General features: G+C 34.4%; 1 protein-coding gene across 2 annotated transcripts in view; it reads left to right on the top strand.

The window, feature by feature from the left end:
* STT3B (STT3 oligosaccharyltransferase complex catalytic subunit B) overlaps positions 1-18,173 on the top strand; it is a 100,055-nt gene that overhangs the window by 37,332 nt on the left and 44,550 nt on the right. For both annotated transcript variants that reach the window (XM_078072732.1, XM_036075056.2), the window contains exons 2-3: positions 3,867-3,975; positions 7,354-7,641. In XM_078072732.1, coding sequence (XP_077928858.1) covers positions 3,867-3,975; positions 7,354-7,641 — 397 coding nt within the window. The remainder of the gene's footprint in view (positions 1-3,866; positions 3,976-7,353; positions 7,642-18,173) is intronic.

The following is an 18,173-nucleotide window of genomic DNA, read 5'->3' on the forward strand; positions in this document are numbered from 1 at the left end:
GGATATATACTCAGAAATAGGGTTGCTGGTGGTTCCATTTTAATTTTTTGAGGAGCCTCCATACTGTTTTCCATAATGGATGTTTTCCATAATTTATATTCCCACCATCCCTGTACAAGGTTTCCTTTTCTCAAACCCTTGACATTTGTTACCTCTTATCTTTTTGATGATAGCCATCCTAATAGGTGTGAGGTGTATCTCATTGTGGTTTTGGTTTGCATTTCCCTGATGGGTAGTGATGTTGAGCACCTTTTCCTATACCTGTTGATCATATGTATATCTTTGGAAAAATGTCTGTTCGGCTCCATTTTTAAATCAGATTTTTGATTTGGGGAGGTTTTTGTTGTTATTGAGTGGCATGGGTTCCTTTTATATTTTAGATACTACTCTCATTCCATAGATTGCCTTTTCAGATATTGTTTATTTTTTTCTTTGCTTTGCACAAACTTTTTGGTTTGATACAGTCTCAATTTTGTTGCTTGTGTTGCTTGTTTTTGGTGCCCCCCCCCCCAATCATTGCCAAAGGCAATGTCAAGGAACTTTTTCTCTGTTTTTTGTTTGTTTTAGAGTTTTATGGTTTCAGGTGTTAACGTGTAAGTCTATAATGCATTTTGAGTTAATTTTTTGTATGGTGTAAGATAAGGGTCCACTTTTATTTTTTCACATATAATGTCCAGTTTTCCCAACACCATTATTGAAGAGACTATTCTTTCCCTGTTATTGTTCTTAGCACCCTTGTCAAAGATTAGTTGACTCCATATGTGTGGGTTTATTTCTTGGCCCTGTATTCTGTTCCAATGATCTATTTCTTTTCTTTTTTCTTTTTTTTTTTTTAATGTCAGTACCATACTGTCTTAATTACTATTGCTTTGTAATAGAGTTTGAAGTCAGGAAGTATGATTCCTCCACCTTTGTGATACCACCTTCTTCTTTGTCAAGATTGCTTTGGATATTCAAAGTCTTTTTTGGTTCCATATACATTTTTGGATTATTTTTTTTTATTTCTGTGAAAAATGTTGTAATTTTTATGGAGATTGCATTGAATTTATAGATTGCTTTGGGTACTGTGAACATTTTAACAATATTAATGGTTCAATCCAAGAACATGGAATATCTTTCCATTTACTTGTGTCTTTCATCATCTTACAGTTTCAGTGAACAGGTGTTTTACTTTGGTTAAATTTATTCCTAAGTATTTTATTGACTTTAATACTATTATAAATGGGATTGTTTTCTTAATTTCTCTTTGAGATATTTCACAGTTAGTGCATAGAAATGCAACTGAGTTTTGAATAATGATTTTGTAACCTGCACCTTTACTGAATCCTCTTTGTTAGTTCTAACAGTTATTTGGCGGAGTCTTTAGGTTTTTCTATATATAAGATTGTGTTCTCTGCAAACAGTTTTGCTTCTTCTTTCCCAGCTTGGATGCCTTTTATTTCTTTTTCTTGCCTAATTACTCCGGCTAGGACTTTAGTTTTGTCTTGAATAGAAGTGGAAGAGTGGGTACCCTTGTCTTGTTCCTGATCTTAGAGGAAAAACTTTCACCATTGAGTTTGATGTTAGCTGTGGGCTTGTCAAATGTGACCTTTATTATGTTGAGGTACCTTCCTTCTCTACCCAGTTTGTTGAGAGTTTTTGTCATGAAAGGATGTTGAATTTTGCCAAATGCTTTTTCTGTATCTATTGAAATGATCATGTGATTTTTTTCTTCATTTTTATTAATATGGTCTATCACATTGATTGATTTCCATATGTTGAACCATCCTAGACTCCTAGGGATAAATACTTATTGATGCTGTATGATCATGGTGTATTGAAGAATGTGCTATTGAATTTGGTTTGCTTGTATTTTCTTGATTTTTACATGTATGTTCATCAGGGACATTGGCCTGTAATCTTGTATCTTGTAGTGCCCTCATCTGGCTTTGATAAGAGGGCAAATCTAGTCTCAAAGTGGGGGTTGGAAGTGTTGTCTCTTCTTTGATTTTTTGGAAGAGTTTGAGAAGGATTAGCATTAATTATTCTTCAGATGTTTGGTAGAATTTGCCATTAAAGCCATCTTGTTGGTTTTCTTTTTGGGAGGTTTCTGATTACTGATTCAATCTCCTTGTTATGGTTCTCTTTAGATTTTCTATTTCTTCCTGGTTCAGTCTTGATGCAGGTTATATGTTTTTAATTATTCATTTCTTCTAGGTTGTCCGATTTGTTGGTATATAATTAATTGTTCATAGTAGTCTCTTATGATCCTTTGTATTTTTGTGGTATCAGTTATAATGTCTCCCCTTTCATTTCTGATTTTATTTGTCTGAGTCTTCTCTGTTTTCTTAGTCTAGCTAAAAGTTCGTCCATTTTGTTTATCTTTTCTTAGTTTTGTTGATCTTTTATGTTTCTAGTCTCTATTTCATTATATTTGCTCTGATCTTTGTTATTTCCTTTCTTCTGCTAACTTTGGGAATAGTTTATTCTTTTTTTTAGTTCCTTGAAGTGTAAAGTTAGGTTGTTTGAGATCTGGTTTTATATTAATGTAGATATTTATTGCTCTAAACTTTCCTCTTAAACCTGCTTTTGATGCATTCTGTAAGTTTTACTATGTTGCATTTCCATTTGTGTTTGTCTCAAGATATTTTTTATTGTCCTTTTTATTTCTCCTTTGGCCTATTGATTGTTCAGGACTGTATTTTCAATTTCCACATGTTTGTGAATTTTCCACTTTTTTGATATCTAGAGTCCTACCATGGTGGTTTAAAAAGATACTTGATATAATTTCAGTCTTCTTAAATTCGTTAAGACTTGTTTTGTGGCCTAACATATAATATATTCTGGAGAAATTCTGTTCGTGCCTGAGACTAGTATGTGTTCTGCCACTGTCAGATGTAATGTTCTATATTAATCTGTTAGATACATTTGGTTTGAAGTGTGGTTCAAGTCCAGTATCACCTTATTGATACTCTTTTTGTATGATCTCTCCAGTATTGAAAGTAGGTATCGAAGTCCTCTATATTATTGCATTGCTGTCTGTTTCTGCTTTTGGATCTGCTACATTTGCTTAATATATTTAGGTGCTCTGATGTTGAGTGTGTATATATTTACAGTTGTTAACATCCTTTCAGGCTGCTGTGGCTTGTCTTAGTCTCTGCAGATAGTCGTATTTCTGCTTCCTATGGTATTCTTCCATTGGTTTTTGATGCATAGCTTTCGTGTTGCTTACTTTTCTCCAGTGTTTGGTTTGGGGGTGTGCTTATTTTTGTATTTGATGAAATTTATCTGAAAATGCTGCAGTGCATTTCTTCTCATTTGTCTTTTGTCTTCCATTGATTAAATTTCTCATTCCTGAAGGTCATATTATTGTTTCACAGTGCTCTTATAGTTTATTTATAGTTTATTCTCTTATGGTTTTAGTGCTATTATAATTTATTCTTTAGTCCTGTTATTTTTAGGGTTGTAGGATTGGAGGCGATCATGTCAAGTGTGCTCCTTTCATTTTGATGCTGTCTTTTGTTAGTGGTTCTTAATCTTTTGAGAGTCATTGACTTGGACCATGTGGTGAATTCTGTGTACCCTCACCGTTTTTGTTCAAATGCATAGCTGTGTACCACTGCCGGTACCCTAACAATGGCCAAATGTTAATTTGAGCATTATTAATTTTGTAGGCATGGTTTTTTTGGGGGGAGGTCTTTGTTTTTGGTTTTAGGTAAGTGGTATAAGCCTATTCCTTGGAGAATAATTCAATTTCTATGAAAGAAATATGTATGTAGGCCATACAGTTAAATATAAAGATATTTACATTTATAATAGAAAGATAGGGCTATTTCTTTCTACTAAGCAAACTTTTATAACATTTCCTTTTTTCCTCTTTTCTCTAGGTTTAACTATAGATCAACACATCATCTTGCATCTCATGGGTTCTATGAATTTTTAAATTGGTTTGATGAAAGAGCATGGTATCCACTAGGAAGAATAGTAGGTGGTACTGTAAGTATATCTGCAGTTATTTGTTAATCATAGTAGTTATGTTAATCATAAAGTTTTTATAGCTATTTGAGTAAATCATTAGTTGCTAAGGTGATGGAGATTTTTGAAACCTTTGTATAGTTAACTAATACAGTTTTCTGTGACTGATTAGTATTTAATATACTAAATCTCTTTTTGACACTCGTTCTCTTCCCCCACCCCTTTCCCTGCACTTGTTTGGGTTATCTCACACTAGCCATTATTTCTGACAAGTGGAGGCTGGGAGGGGACATTTCTTGTCATAGTACATCTTAAGTTCATGTTATTTGTGGTTTTGTTCTATAGCAACTTCATTGAAAAAATATTTTTTGGAAGAAAATACAAATTTAGAAGAATCAGATAATTTTATTTACATTGGGGGGTGGAGGCGGCAGAGGGAAAGGGGGAAGAGAGAATCTTAAGCAGGCTCCACGCCCAGTGCAGAGCCCAGCGCGGGGCGCAGTGTCACAACCCTGAGACCATGACCTGAGCTAAAATCAAGAGTCAGACACTTAACCAACTTAGCCACCCAGGTGCCCCCAGATAATTTTAATTTTTAGGTCCTAAAGCTGCCCTAAATTATTTCAGGTGATTGAGTACTGATCATATAGCTCATAGAGAGCGATTATATTCAGAATGTGACATAAGGGACATATTTTTACGGTCTGGAATGTAAGGAGAATGTTGAAGAGAAAGTGCAAGATAGATATCTTTGGGGAAATATATGTTTAGTCTTATTTTTTTCTTGATATTTTGTCAAATGTTTATCAATTTTATTAGATCTCTTAACCCAAAGAAACTAACTTTGTTGATTATCTTTATTATGTGTTTGTCTTTTATTGTATTTCAATTTATTTCCTTTCTCCCATTTTCTTGAGTTTATTTTGATGTTTTTCTGACTTCTTGATATAGTTTGCTCATTAACTGTTCTTTGTTATTAATGTATTTATTTTAAAGCTATAAATTCCCACTAATCACTGTTTTAGCTACATTTATAATGCCTAAGTTTTGATACGTAGTACTTTTATTTTCATTCAAGTTGAAATTTATTTCAATTCCCCTTATCATTCCTGCTGCTTCATGGGTTATTTAGAATTGTATTTAACTTTTAAACGTAAGAGGACTTCCTGGTTATCTTTTTTTGCTTTATATTATGGTTAGAGAGCAAATTCTGTAATTTCAGTCCTTTGAAATTTATTGAGATTTGATTTGTGGCCTAGCATATAGCCACATTTTTAAATGTTCCCTCTCTGTTTGGAAAGAATATGTTCTCCATGATAGTAAGATGTTGTTTCTAATCTGGGGCATTTTCTTATCCTTGATGTAAACAGAGATAGAAGGAAAGGAGTCGTGGTCTCCAGGGCAAATTAGGAAGGTATTGAGTGGTAAGAGATGTGATAGATGACTATTATCTGCACTTCATGGTGCTAATCCTGTTATGTACCTTATTGTAATATTTGATGACTACAGTTTGTTTCTGGGTGTGTTTATAACTTTTTATTTTGAATGCATACTTACTAGAGGTTTGTTTTCTGAGACTCCTGGTGTCCCTAGTATTTAGGACCATTTCTATAATAATCTTTCTCATTTGCTTTCACTAGAGCCCATAGGGGTTTCACTGGTTCTAGGACAGTTTTCAGAGGTTATTTCTTAGCTTGAAGTTTCTCACACCTGAAGTTGTTATAAATGTGGAACCCATATTCATAAATGTATTGAATGAGTTTATTTCTCATTTTGTTTCTATTCAAAGCTTTGGAAGTAAGGCATAAAGTTCCTTACTGCTTCCCTTGGTGGATGGGTATAATTTGTCTAGTTTCATAAACAGGCCCTGGATTTGTGCCGGGAATTAGGCATTTTCTCTGATCCCTGTATTGAGCAATAATCCTACCAACCTAAGGTGTGTATCGGCTGGAGTGCTTTTTTCCTCTTTTGGGCTCCCTTGGCTTCAGTACCTACTTTGAATTCCCTCTTTATTTTTGGAGAGTTCTCTTTCTTTTGAGCTTAAATATGTTTTTTTGTTGTTGTTAGACAGGTTTTTTGTTTGGTTGGCTGGTTTTTAAGGTCCTTTGATCCTATAGTTGTATGTGTTTTGGCTGTATTTTGTGTCAGTTTAGTCTACCATATTATCGTGGATGTATTGACTACCTTTAGAGGTATTTGGATTTTTTTTCATTTTCTTTGAATATGACTGTCAAAATCATACACTGGAACCTGGTATTATATGTGAAAAGGAACAAAATTTTAATTTTTAAGAATTGTGATGATTGCCACACTTTGCACCCTTCTTTAATTCTATCCTCCTTCCATGCAACTCAACAGGTATTGTGTGTCCATTTTGTGCCAATCATTGTTCTGGGTGCTGAGGAAAATTTTCCTGCTCTTCCAGAGCTTATATTCTTGTGAGGGTGTTGAGTTAATAGACAATAAAGTAAGTAACATAAAAAGTATGTGAAATGGTGATAAGTATGAGGGAGAAAAAGCAAGGGAAAGGGGTAAAGACCATAGGGAGTTTGCAGTTTTAAATAGTATTGCTAGGAAAGGAAATTTATAACTTTTTTTTGTAGTTTCTGTGATGGAGAAAGGAAAGAATCTTTTAGGATTTAGATAAGGATGGAAATGTAATTACACATTTTAATCAGCTGTGAATAGCTCAAAAATAATATCCTACTTACTTTTCTCATCTTCCTCTTTCAGGATGAGGGTAAGGAGTATAACTGTTAACTGGCTTCTTCTAGTTTATTATTATTCTCTTCCATCCTTAAATACCTTAAGTGGTGTAAAAATGTTCAACCTTCCAGGAGTCCAAAAACATTTCTTTGAATTCATCAGCTGACTAGGTTTTTTGTCCCTAGCTAGAGTTGTTTACATTCCAAATCTTGGCTTTGAAGGGAGGGAAGATACTTACATAATATTGCACGTAACTTTTCTTATCTTCTCTTTTTTTTCTCATTCCCTTATATACATAAAAGTGTGGGCAAAGTTGGAGCATGTTAAAACCCTAAATTTAAGAGTAAGTTAGACTAGGACCCTGTTTTATAGTGAAAAAATAGTGAGTAGAATTAATAAGAAAGTTGCCTACTGTTTTTCATTTCTAAACATTTTCATTTTTAATGATTCATTTTGTCTGATCTTCCTTTATTTAAATATCTGTTGCTCCATATATGAGCTTTTCCTTTGTATCCAATATAAAAGAACGTTTAATTTTGTTGTATAGGAATGTGGTGAAGAAGGCAAACTGTTTTGAGACCTTATTCTCAAGCTTACTATAAAAAACAGTGTGTAATAATAAAAGAACTCATGTTAGTGTTTTGAGCTACCTCATTTTATATGTAATTAAATTTTCCATTTTTATCTTCCTAGGTTTACCCAGGGTTGATGATAACAGCTGGCCTTATCCATTGGATTTTAAATACATTGAACATAACAGTTCATATAAGAGATGTATGTGTGTTCCTTGCACCGACTTTTAGCGGCCTTACATCTATATCTACTTTCCTGCTTACCAGAGAACTTTGGAACCAAGGAGCAGGACTTTTAGCTGCTTGTTTTATTGCTATTGTACCAGGTTACATTTCTCGGTCAGTAGCTGGCTCCTTTGATAATGAAGGCATTGCTATTTTTGCACTTCAGTTCACATACTACTTGTGGGTAAGTAACAATGTTTTGCTTCCATTTAATACTCATGAACTTTGTGTGGAAATGCTGTAGGTTGTACACATTTGTCCTTTATCAATTATAGTTCCATACAGGGATCTATTACTGTTCATAGTAAACTTAATAATGAATAACATTTAAAAATGTCATGTACTGCTGCTGTGCACACTCTCCCTCACCCCCACTCCCCCATGTGTATATGATTGTTTCCAACAATCCTGTTATGCCTCTTTTACAGATGATGATAATATATCCTTACTTTTTATGTCATAGCTCCAAAAAAGAGGTTATCAAAAAGCCATCTAGTGGTTTGTTTGTTTCTTTTTGAGTCGAGAAAGGGGCCAAAAATACTTAGAAAGGTTGAAATGTGATTTAATGACTTGGGATTTTGAATTCTGTTGCAAAACTAGCATTATTTTGCTGTTTCCAAGTTATTTCTTCCCAATCTATATACCTGTTATTGTCTTTTTGCATTAGCTAGTACTTACAGTACAATGTTCAAAAGAAGTGGTGAGAGGGAACATCCTTGCCTTGTTCTTGAGCTTAGTGGGAAAGCTTTGAGCTTCTCAACATTAAGTATGATGTTAGCTGCAAGATTTTTGGTAGATATTTATCAACTTGAAGAAGTTCCACTCTATTATTAGCTTGCTGATAGATTTTTATCATGAATGGATGGATTGTGTCAGATGTTTTTTCTGTAGCTATTGGTAATTTCCCCCCTTTTTTTTGATGTGATACATTAATTAATTTTCAAATGTTGAACCAGCTTTTCATACCAGAGATAAATCTCACTTGGTCATGGCATATAATTCTTATAATACATTGTTGGATTTGATTTCCTATTATTCTGTTGAGGATTTTTACATCTGTATTTATGATACATATTGGTCTGTAGTTTTTTTGTAATGTCTTTGCTTGGTTTTGATGTTAGGATAATACTGGTCTCATAGAATGAGTTAGGAAAGTATTCCCTTCACTTATATTTTCTGAAAGATTACAGAGAATTGGTATAATTTCTTCCTTAAATGTTTGGTAGAATTTACCAATGAACCCACTTTGGCCTGGTGCTTTCTATTTTGGAAGGTTATTATTAATTGCGGGGTGAATTTCTTTAATAGATACAGGCTTATTTAGATTGGCTCCTTGTGCGAGTTTTGGCACATTTCTCTTTCAAGGAATTGGTCCATTTCATTTAGGTTATCAAATTTGTGGGCATTAGATTGTTCCTAGTATTCCTTTACTATCCTTTTAATAAACTGTCTGTGGGATCTGTAGTGACATCACTTCTTTTATTTCTAGTAGTAATTTATGTCCTCCTTTTTTTCTTTGTCTAGAGGCTTATTGATTTTGTTGATCTTTCAAATAACCAGTCTTTGGTTTCATTGATTTTTTACTCTATTGTTTTCTGTTTTTTGATTTCTGTTGTAATTCTTTTTTCTTCTACTTCCTTTGGATTTAAATTGTCCTTTTTTTTTTTTTTTTTCTAGTTTCCTAAGGTAGAAACTTAGGTTACTGATTTAGATCTTTCTTTTTTAATATATATGCATTCAGTGCTATAAATTTCCCTATAAGCACTGCTATTTCTGTATCCCACAAATTTTAATAAGTTGTGTTTTTATTTTTAACTTTGTTAATATTTTTAATTTTTTCTTGAGAGTTAATCTTTGACCCATGTGTTACTTAGAAGCATGTTGTTTAATCCCAGTTCTTTAGTTATCTTTCTGTTACTGATTTTTTAGTTTGATTCCTTTGTGGGCTAAGAATGCACATTATGTGACTTCTATTCTTTAAATTTGTTAAGATGTATTTTATAGTGAATGTTCCATGTGGCCTTGAGAAGAATGTATATTTTCCTGCTTGTAGATGAAGTAGTTTGTAGATCCAGGATACCTAGTTTATTGATGATTTTGAGTTTCACCTACATCCTTACTGATTAGCTGCTGCTTCTGTCCGTTTCTGAGACACAGAAGTTTTGAAGTCTCCAATTATGATAGTGGATTCATCCATTTCTCCTTGCATTTCTATCAGTTTTTTCCTCGCTTAGTTTGATGCTCTGTTGTTATGTGCATAGACTTTAAGGGTTGTTATGTCTTCTTGAAGAATTAATCCCTTTATCTTTATGTAATGCCTTTTATTATCCCTGATAACTTTACTTGCTTTGAAGTCTGATCTGAAATTAATATAGCTACTCCTGCTTTCTTTTGATTAGTGTTAGCATTGTACATTTTTTTGCCATCTGTTTATTTTTAATTTATATATATCTTCATATTTAAACTAGGTTTCTTGCAGACAGCGTATATTTAGGTCTTGTTTTTAGATCCACCCTGTCAATTCGTTTTTTAATGGGTGCATTTAGACTATTGACATTCAAAGTGATTATTGATGCAGTTGGATTAATATTTATACTAAATGTCTTACTGTTTTCTATTTATTACCTTGATCTTTGTTTCTTTTTTTGCCCTTCACTCTTTTTCTGCCTCTTACGGTTTTAAGTGAACATTTTGTAGGATTCCATTTTCTCTCCTTTCTTAGCATATCAGTTTTTGTTTTGTTTTTTATTGTTTTAGTGGTTGTCATAGAGTTTGCAGCATACATTTACAACTATTCCAAGTCGCCTTTCAAAGAACACTGTACCACTTCACAGGCAGTGTGAGTACTTTATAATAACATAATCCTAATTCCTCCCTCTTGTTCCCTGTATCATTACTGTCATTCATTTCATGCATACATAATCATATATATATGTAAGGTATACTCACTAGCATACATAATAGAATACATAGTTGGTATTATTTTCAAAAAACTTATGCGTTAGCTCAATTAAGAATGAGAAATAGTGTTTTTTTAAGATTTTATTTGAGAGAGAGAGAAAGCATGAGCAGGGGGAGGGACAGAGGGAGAAGGAGAAGCAGACTGCCTACTGAGCAGGGAGCCCGATGAGGGGCTTGGTCCCAGGGTCCTGGGGTCATGATCTGAGCTGAAGGCAGATGCATAACCAACCAAGCCACTCAGGCACCCTGAAATAGTTTTTATTTTAATTTATTCCATCTTCAGTGCTCTTACTTTCTTTATGTAGATCTTAGTTTCTGATCTATGTTATTTTTCTTCTCACTAAAGAACTTTTAATGTTTATTCCAAGGCAGGTCTACTGTCAACAAATCCTCTCAATTTTTGTTTGTCTGGAAAAGTCCTTATTTCTCCTTAAATTCTGAAGGATAATTTCACAGGGTACAGAATTCTGGGTTGGTGTTTTTCCCTCTCAGTACTTTAAATATCTGATTCTGTTCTATTCTTGCTTGCTTGGTTGGTTTCTGAGTAGATGTCATATAATTCTTTGTTCCTCTCTAGGTAAGGTGTCTTTCTTTTGGCTTCTTTCAGGATTTTTATTTTTAATTTTCTGTAGTTTGACAGAGATGTGCCTGGTACAGGGTAGTTGGATTTTTTTTGGCATTTATTCTTTAGTGCTTGAATTTCCTGGATCTATGGTTTGGTGTCTGACATTAGTTTGGGGAAATTCTATCATTATTGTTTCAAATACTCTATTCTTTCTCTCTTTCTTCTCCTCATGTACTAGGTAAAAGGAATTATGGTAAATAAGCCTTTAGTAATGTGGAGTTAAGGTGTGTGGAGAGGGAAAGCATTCTGTAGTTGTAAGATTAGGTCTGAGTCTTTTAATAAGCAGGATTGTAAACTTCGTGTGTTGCCCTTCTCCCCCCTGCCTTACTTAAGTAGACAGGGTTGGCTGGAGCTGACTGGAGTTGGATATTCCCCTCCCTGACGTAAGTTTCTCCAAGGATAGGCCTTGTTTTATTTATTTATTTTTTTAAGATTTTTTGTTTATTTATTTGTTAGAGAGCACAAGTAGGCAGAGCAGCAGGGAGAGGGAGAAGCAGACTCCCCAATGAGCAGGGAGCCCGACGTGGGGCTCGATCCCAGGACTCTGGGATCATGACCTGAGCCAAAGGCAGTTGCTTAACCAACTGAGCCACCCAAGCGCCCCAGGATAGGCCTTGTTAAGAACAGAATGCTCAGGCATATTTCAAAATGGTTCCTTTTCCCTTCCTTGTGCTGGAAACAAGGGGATTTGTTTCTTACATTTACTTGTAAGAACCTGGTGGAGACTCTGGAGGTAAATCCCACAGAATTGTGGGGGCCTTTGTATGACTGGGTCCACCCTGTACTTTTTAAGTTTCCACACTGAGCTTCCAGCCATTCCTCAAACAGTTTAGGTTTTCCTGTGTTCTGTGTCTCATACTGTTTCCCATATCAATTCCCACTCGTGTGACTGTGTGTTTGCATGTGTCTCTAATCTCTCTCTTTTTTTTAAGATTTATTTATTTGTGGGAGAGATACAGAGCAGCAGGCAGAGGGAGAAGCAGGCTCCCCGCTGAGCAGGGAGCTTGATGTGGGACTCGATCCCAGGACCCCGGGATCATGACCCGAGCCCAAGGCAGACGCTTAAATGACTGAGCTACCCACACACCCCTGTGTGTCTCTAATCTTGTTGATTAGAGTTATTGATTTTTCGACTGTTCAGCTTTTTACTTTTTGTTAGGATAGAATGGTTCCTTACATTTGGAACCAGAAACCAGAAGTATGTTGCCAAGTTATCTAAACTTAATATTCTTTTTAACATGTAAAAGGAAGTTACTTAGTACTGGCTTCAACTTAAAGCTTGCATTTATTTTATTTTACCTGTAGCCTATACTCATACTTTTTCAGTGTTGAAAATTGCCAAATTTTTTACATGTGAATACTTTTTTATATGTTAAGTATATTTTTAGGTATCTAGGTGAATTGGAAGTGTTATTTTCTCTTTAATAATTACATCTTTTAAAATTACTTAGCCCTTGGAAATTTTTACTTTGGCAAGAAATTTCAGAGGAGAATGTTTTAGTCAACAGTGTAGATGGTTGCTTGATTTTGAGTTTCAGAAGAAAACACCCATGGAGATGAATATGATGACAAGCAGTAGGATGCTGCTAATGCTGCTGTATTCATCCAAAAATGTTTAAAAACATAGTCTTTATTTTGTGCATATGAAGAAAAAACACAAAATTTGGAACATCTGTTTCAGGCCTTTTAACATACAATTTAAAAAATTTTAAAAGTATGTATGAATGTTGATAGATCTTTATAATATAATGCCAAGTGGAAAAATAAGTTGAGGTGCAATATGTACAGTATGATATCTTTATTTAAATTTTAAACAGTACAAATCATACCATATGTTGTGTATAAAAATATAGCATATATATCCATCATGTACATGGTAGTAGGTATTCTCAGTATGAGTGAGTGATTTTGAGGAAGGAATTTTAAGGGAGGTTCAACTATGTTGTTAAAATTTTTAATAAAATCATCTGAAGCAAATAAGTATTCTCATTTAGAAGTCTGGGTGGCTATTCTTTACTCTTCTATATATTTTGTAATTTAAAAAATAATAATAATCAAAAATAATATATCCTGGTGTGCCTGGTGGCACCATGCTACATTCCTACCAACAATTTAGGAAAGTTTTAATTTCTCTAAATCCTTGCCAATACTTATTTTTTTCTGTGTGTGTGTTTTTAATATGTCACCTGTTGGTATGAGGTCATATCTCATGGTTTGTTTTTATTGTAAAATACACATAAAATTTAACCATTTATAAGTACATTAAATACATTCACCATCACTACTATCCATCTTTATAACTTTTCACCTTATGAAACTTGAAACTATATCCATTAAACAGTAATTCCCCATTCTTCCCTCCCCTGTCCCTGGACAACCACCATTCTACTTTTGGTCTCTGTGGTTTTGATTACCCTGAGTATCTTATATAAGTGGAATCATATGGTTTTTGTCTTTTTGTCACTGGCTTATTTTACTTAGCATAATATAATGTCCTCAAGGTTTATAAATGTTGTAAGCATATGTCAAAATTTCCTTCCTTTTTAAGGCTGAATAACATTCCATTCTGTTTATATACCACATTTTGTTTATCCATTTCATCTGTTGATGGACACATGGGTTGTTTTGTATTTTAACTATTGTGAATAATGTTGCTATGAACATAGGTGTACAGATATCTGTGAGATACTATTTGCATTTCTTTGCGGTATATACCCAGAAGTTTGAAATGCCAGATCATTTGATAATTCTGTTTTCCATTTTTTGAGGAACTACCATTCTGTTTTCCATAGCCACTGTACCAGTTTACATTCCCATTAGCAGTACACAAGGGTTCCAGTTTTTCCACATCCTTGTCAACACCTGTTATTTTCTTTTTCTTCTTCTTCTTCTTCTTTTTTTTTTTTTTTTTTTTTGGATAGTAGCTATCTTAATGGGTATGAGATGGTATCTCATTGTGGTTTTGGTTTTGGTTTTGGTTTTCACTTTCCTGGTACCTAATGATGTTGAGCTTCTTTGCTTGTGGTTAAAAGGCCATTTGTAGGGTGCCTGGGTGGCTCAGTTGGTTAAGCGACTGCCTTCGGCTCAGGTCATGATCCCGGAGTCCTGGGATCGAGTCCCACGTCGGGCTCCCTGCTCAGCAGGGAGTCTGCTTCTCCCTCTGACCCTACTCCCTCTTGGGCTCTCTCTCTCAAATAAATAAATAAAATCTTTAAAAGAAAAAAAAAGGCCATTTGTATATCTGGGGAAATGTTTATTCAAGTCCTTTGCCCATTTTTGAATCAGGTTTTTGTTGTTGATCTGTTTTAGGAGTTCTCTATATATTCTCAATATGAATCCATTATAAGATACATGACTTCTGAATATTTTCTCCCATTCTATGAGTTACCTTTTTTATTGTATTGTCTTTTGACAATTTTTAATTTTCCCTGAAGTCCAATTTGTCTGTCTTTTCTTTTGCTGCTTTGCCTTTGGTGTCTTATCTGAGAAATCATTGCCAAATTTAATGTGATGAAGCTTTTTGCCCTGTGTTTTCTTCTAAGAGTTTTAGGTCTTACATTTAGATCTTTTTGAGTTAATCTTGTATATGGTGTTAAGTAAGGGTTCAACTTCATTATTTTGCACAGATGTCCCGCTTTCCCAGCACCATTTATTGAAGATTGTCCTTTCCCCATTGAATGGTCTTGGCACCCTAGTTGAAAATCAGGAAGTGTGTTTTCTCTAGCTTAAACTTTTTCAAGATGCTTTTGTTTATTAGGGGTCTTTAGAGTTGCTATATGAATTTTAGAATGGATTTTTTACTTCTGCAAAAAACATCATTGGGATCTTGAATCAGATTACATTGACTTTGTAGATCACTTTGAGTAGTATTATCATCTTAATACTGTCTTTCAATTCATGAATGAACATGGGATGTTTCCATTTATGTCTTTAATTTTTTACAGCAGTGTTTTAGAGTTTTCATTGTTATAAGTCTTTTATCTCATTAGTTAATTCACAAGTATTTTATTCTTTTTGATGCTATTGTAATTGAATTTTTTCAGTAATTTCCGTTTCAGATTGTTCATTGTTGGTATAGAAATACAACTGATATTTATATATTGACTTTGTATCCTGCAGCTTAGCTGAATTCATTTGTCAGGTCTGACAGTTTCTGTGTGTGGAATCTAGGGTTTTCTACATATGAAAATGTATTATCTGCAAATAGGAATCATTTTTCTTCTTTCTAATTTGGATGCCTTTTGTTTTCCTTGCCTGATTGCTCTGACTAGAACTTCAAGTACAGCTGACCGTTGAACAACACAGATTTGAACTGTGAGGATCCACTTAAGTGGATTTTTTTTCCAAGAAATACAGTACAGTATATAAATGTATTCTCCTTATGATTTTTAAAATATTTTCTTTGGCTTACTTTATTATAAGAATACATTGTAAAATACATGTAACATATAAACTATGTGTCAACTAGCTGATTATATTAGGGGTAAGGTTCCAGTCTACAGTAGGCTATTAGTAGCTAAGTTTTTGAGGGTCAAAAGTTATATGCAGATTTGCAACTGTGTGGGGGCCAGTGCCCCTAACCCCCCTGCATTGTTCAAGGGCCAACTGTATTATGTTGAATAGAAGTTGCAAAAGTGGGCCTTGTCTTATTCCAGATCTTACAGGAAAAACTTCAGTCTTCCACTATTGAGTATGTTTGCTGTGGGTTTTTCATATATGGCTTTTATATTACATGTTGTATATTAACATAATGTTACTAAGTATGTAATATGTATTAATACATATTTTGTATATTTAAAAAATATTTTTAAAGGTTTATTTTAGAGCATGTGTTCCACATGTGCGTGTCGGGGGGGGGCAGAGGGAGAGAATCTTCAAGCAGACCCCCGCACTGAGCACAGAGCCCAATGTGGCCCAGTCCCACCACCCATGAGATCAGGACCTGAACTGAAACCAAGAGTCGGTTGCTCAACAGACTGAGCCACCCAGGTGCCCCTTAAAATATTTTTTATATATATTTCTCAGTTGGACCAAGGTATTCCTCTAGTAGACACCTTAGGAAGGTCTCAAAGTACAGTATTTCTCAAGTCCTTGCATGTTTAAACCTGTTTTTCTGTAGCCTCATACTTGATAGTTGGACTGATATAAAATTCTAGGCCATATAGTCTTTGCTTGAATTTCTTGAAATTGTACCACCCTCACTTTATTTTGCTTCCTACTGTCAAGAACCTAATTTTATTGTTTAATAAAAAACATGGGGGTGCCTGGGTGGTTCAGTCAGTTAAGCATCTGCCTTCGGCTCAGGTCATGCTCTCAGGGTCTTGGGATTGAGCCTCTCATTGGACTCCCTGCTCAGCAGGGAGTCTGCTTCTCCGTCTCCCTAGCTCCCCCAACTCGTGCATGCTCTCTCTCTCTCCCTCAAATAAATAAATAAATAAACTTAAAAAAAATAAATCTTCTTGGGCAAAAAAAAAAGGAAGAAATGTCTTCTAATCCTGAAGTAATAGAGATTTTTTTTCTGTATCAGTAAAGTAATAAATTTCCTAGATGTGTCCGAAAGCTGACCTTTCTGGTAATGTTGATCCCTTTCAGCATGTAGATTGGTATTATTTCTGAGAAGTTGTTTTGTTGCTGTTGTCTTTGCATGTTTATTTGTTTTTAAGATTTTATTTATTTGAGAGAGAGAGTGCAGGCACGCATGAGCAGGGGGAGGAGCAAAGGGAGAGGGAGAAGCAGGCTCCCTGCTGAGCAGAGGCTCATTCCCAGGACTCTGGGATCATGACCTGAGCTGAACGCAGATTCTTAACCAACTGAGTCAACCAGGTGCCCCTCTGAGAAGTTGTTTTTGATTGTAGTTTTAAATATCAGTTTGTTTCACTGTTTTTCTTGGATTTTCTAAGTGCCTTCTATATCACTTGGTTTATGACCCTTTTTCTTTATCTTGGCTGTTTTCCTTCTCTCCTTATAACATGCTGCTGAATTTGGTTTTTAGTATTCTGTTGAGGGTTTTTACATCAGTGTTCATAGGTGATAACTGGTCAGTAGGTTTTCTTCTAGTGTTTTTTGTCTGTTTTTGATACCAGGGTAATGCTGGCCTGATAGAATGAATTAGGAACGATTTCATCCTCTTCAGTTGTTTTTGGAAAAGTTTGAGGATTGATATTCTTTCTTTTAATGTTTTATAGAATTTACCAAGGAAGCCATCAAGTCCCAGGCTTTTCCTTGTTGAAAGATTTTTGATTACCAATCCAATCTATTAGTTACAGGTCTATTCAGATTTTCTATTTCTGCATGATTTAGTATTGGTAGGTTTTATATTTGTAGGAATTTGTCCCATTTCATATAGGTTATCCACTTTGTTGGAGTACAGTTACTCATAGCACTGCCTTATAATCCTTTTAATTTCTACAGAATTAGTAACGTTTCCATTTTTATTTCTGATTTAGTAATTTGACTTTTTTTTTTCTTAGTTCGTCTAGCTAAAGATTTGTCAATTTTGTTGATACTTTCAAAGACTACTTTTCGGTTTTATTGATTTTATTATTTTTTTTAAAGATTTATTTTATTTATTTATTTGTCAGAGAGAGCACACAAGCAGGGGGAGCGGCAGGTAGAGGGAGAAGCAAGCTCCACACTGAGCAATGAGCCCGATGTGGGACTTGATCCCAGGACCCTGGGATCATGACCTGAGCCGAAGGCAGACATTAACTGAGCCACCCAGGTGTCCTAATTTTATTATTTTTTTATTCTCTAGTTTACTTATTATGTTATTTATTCTAGTAGTTTTGGGTTTAGTTTGTTCTCTTTCTAGTTCCTTAAATTTTACAGTTAGGTTGTTAATTTGAGATCTGTTCTTTAATGTATATGTTTATAGGTATAAATTTTTCTCTTAGCAATGCTTTGCAGCATCCCATAAGTTTTGGTGTGTTGTGTTTTCGTTTTCATTCCTCTTTAAGTATTTTTTAAATTTCCTTGTTATTCCTTCTTTCATCCATTGGTTGTTTAAGTGTTGTTTCATTTCCACAAATGTGTGAATTTTCTAATTTCACTTCCATTATTGATTTCAAATTTCATCCCATTGTGGTCAGAGAATATACTTTCTATGACCTCTGTCTCTTTAGAATTAATTT

The sequence above is a fragment of the Halichoerus grypus genome, chromosome 1, assembly GCF_964656455.1.
Source record: "Halichoerus grypus chromosome 1, mHalGry1.hap1.1, whole genome shotgun sequence".
Lineage (NCBI taxonomy): Eukaryota > Metazoa > Chordata > Mammalia > Carnivora > Phocidae > Halichoerus > Halichoerus grypus.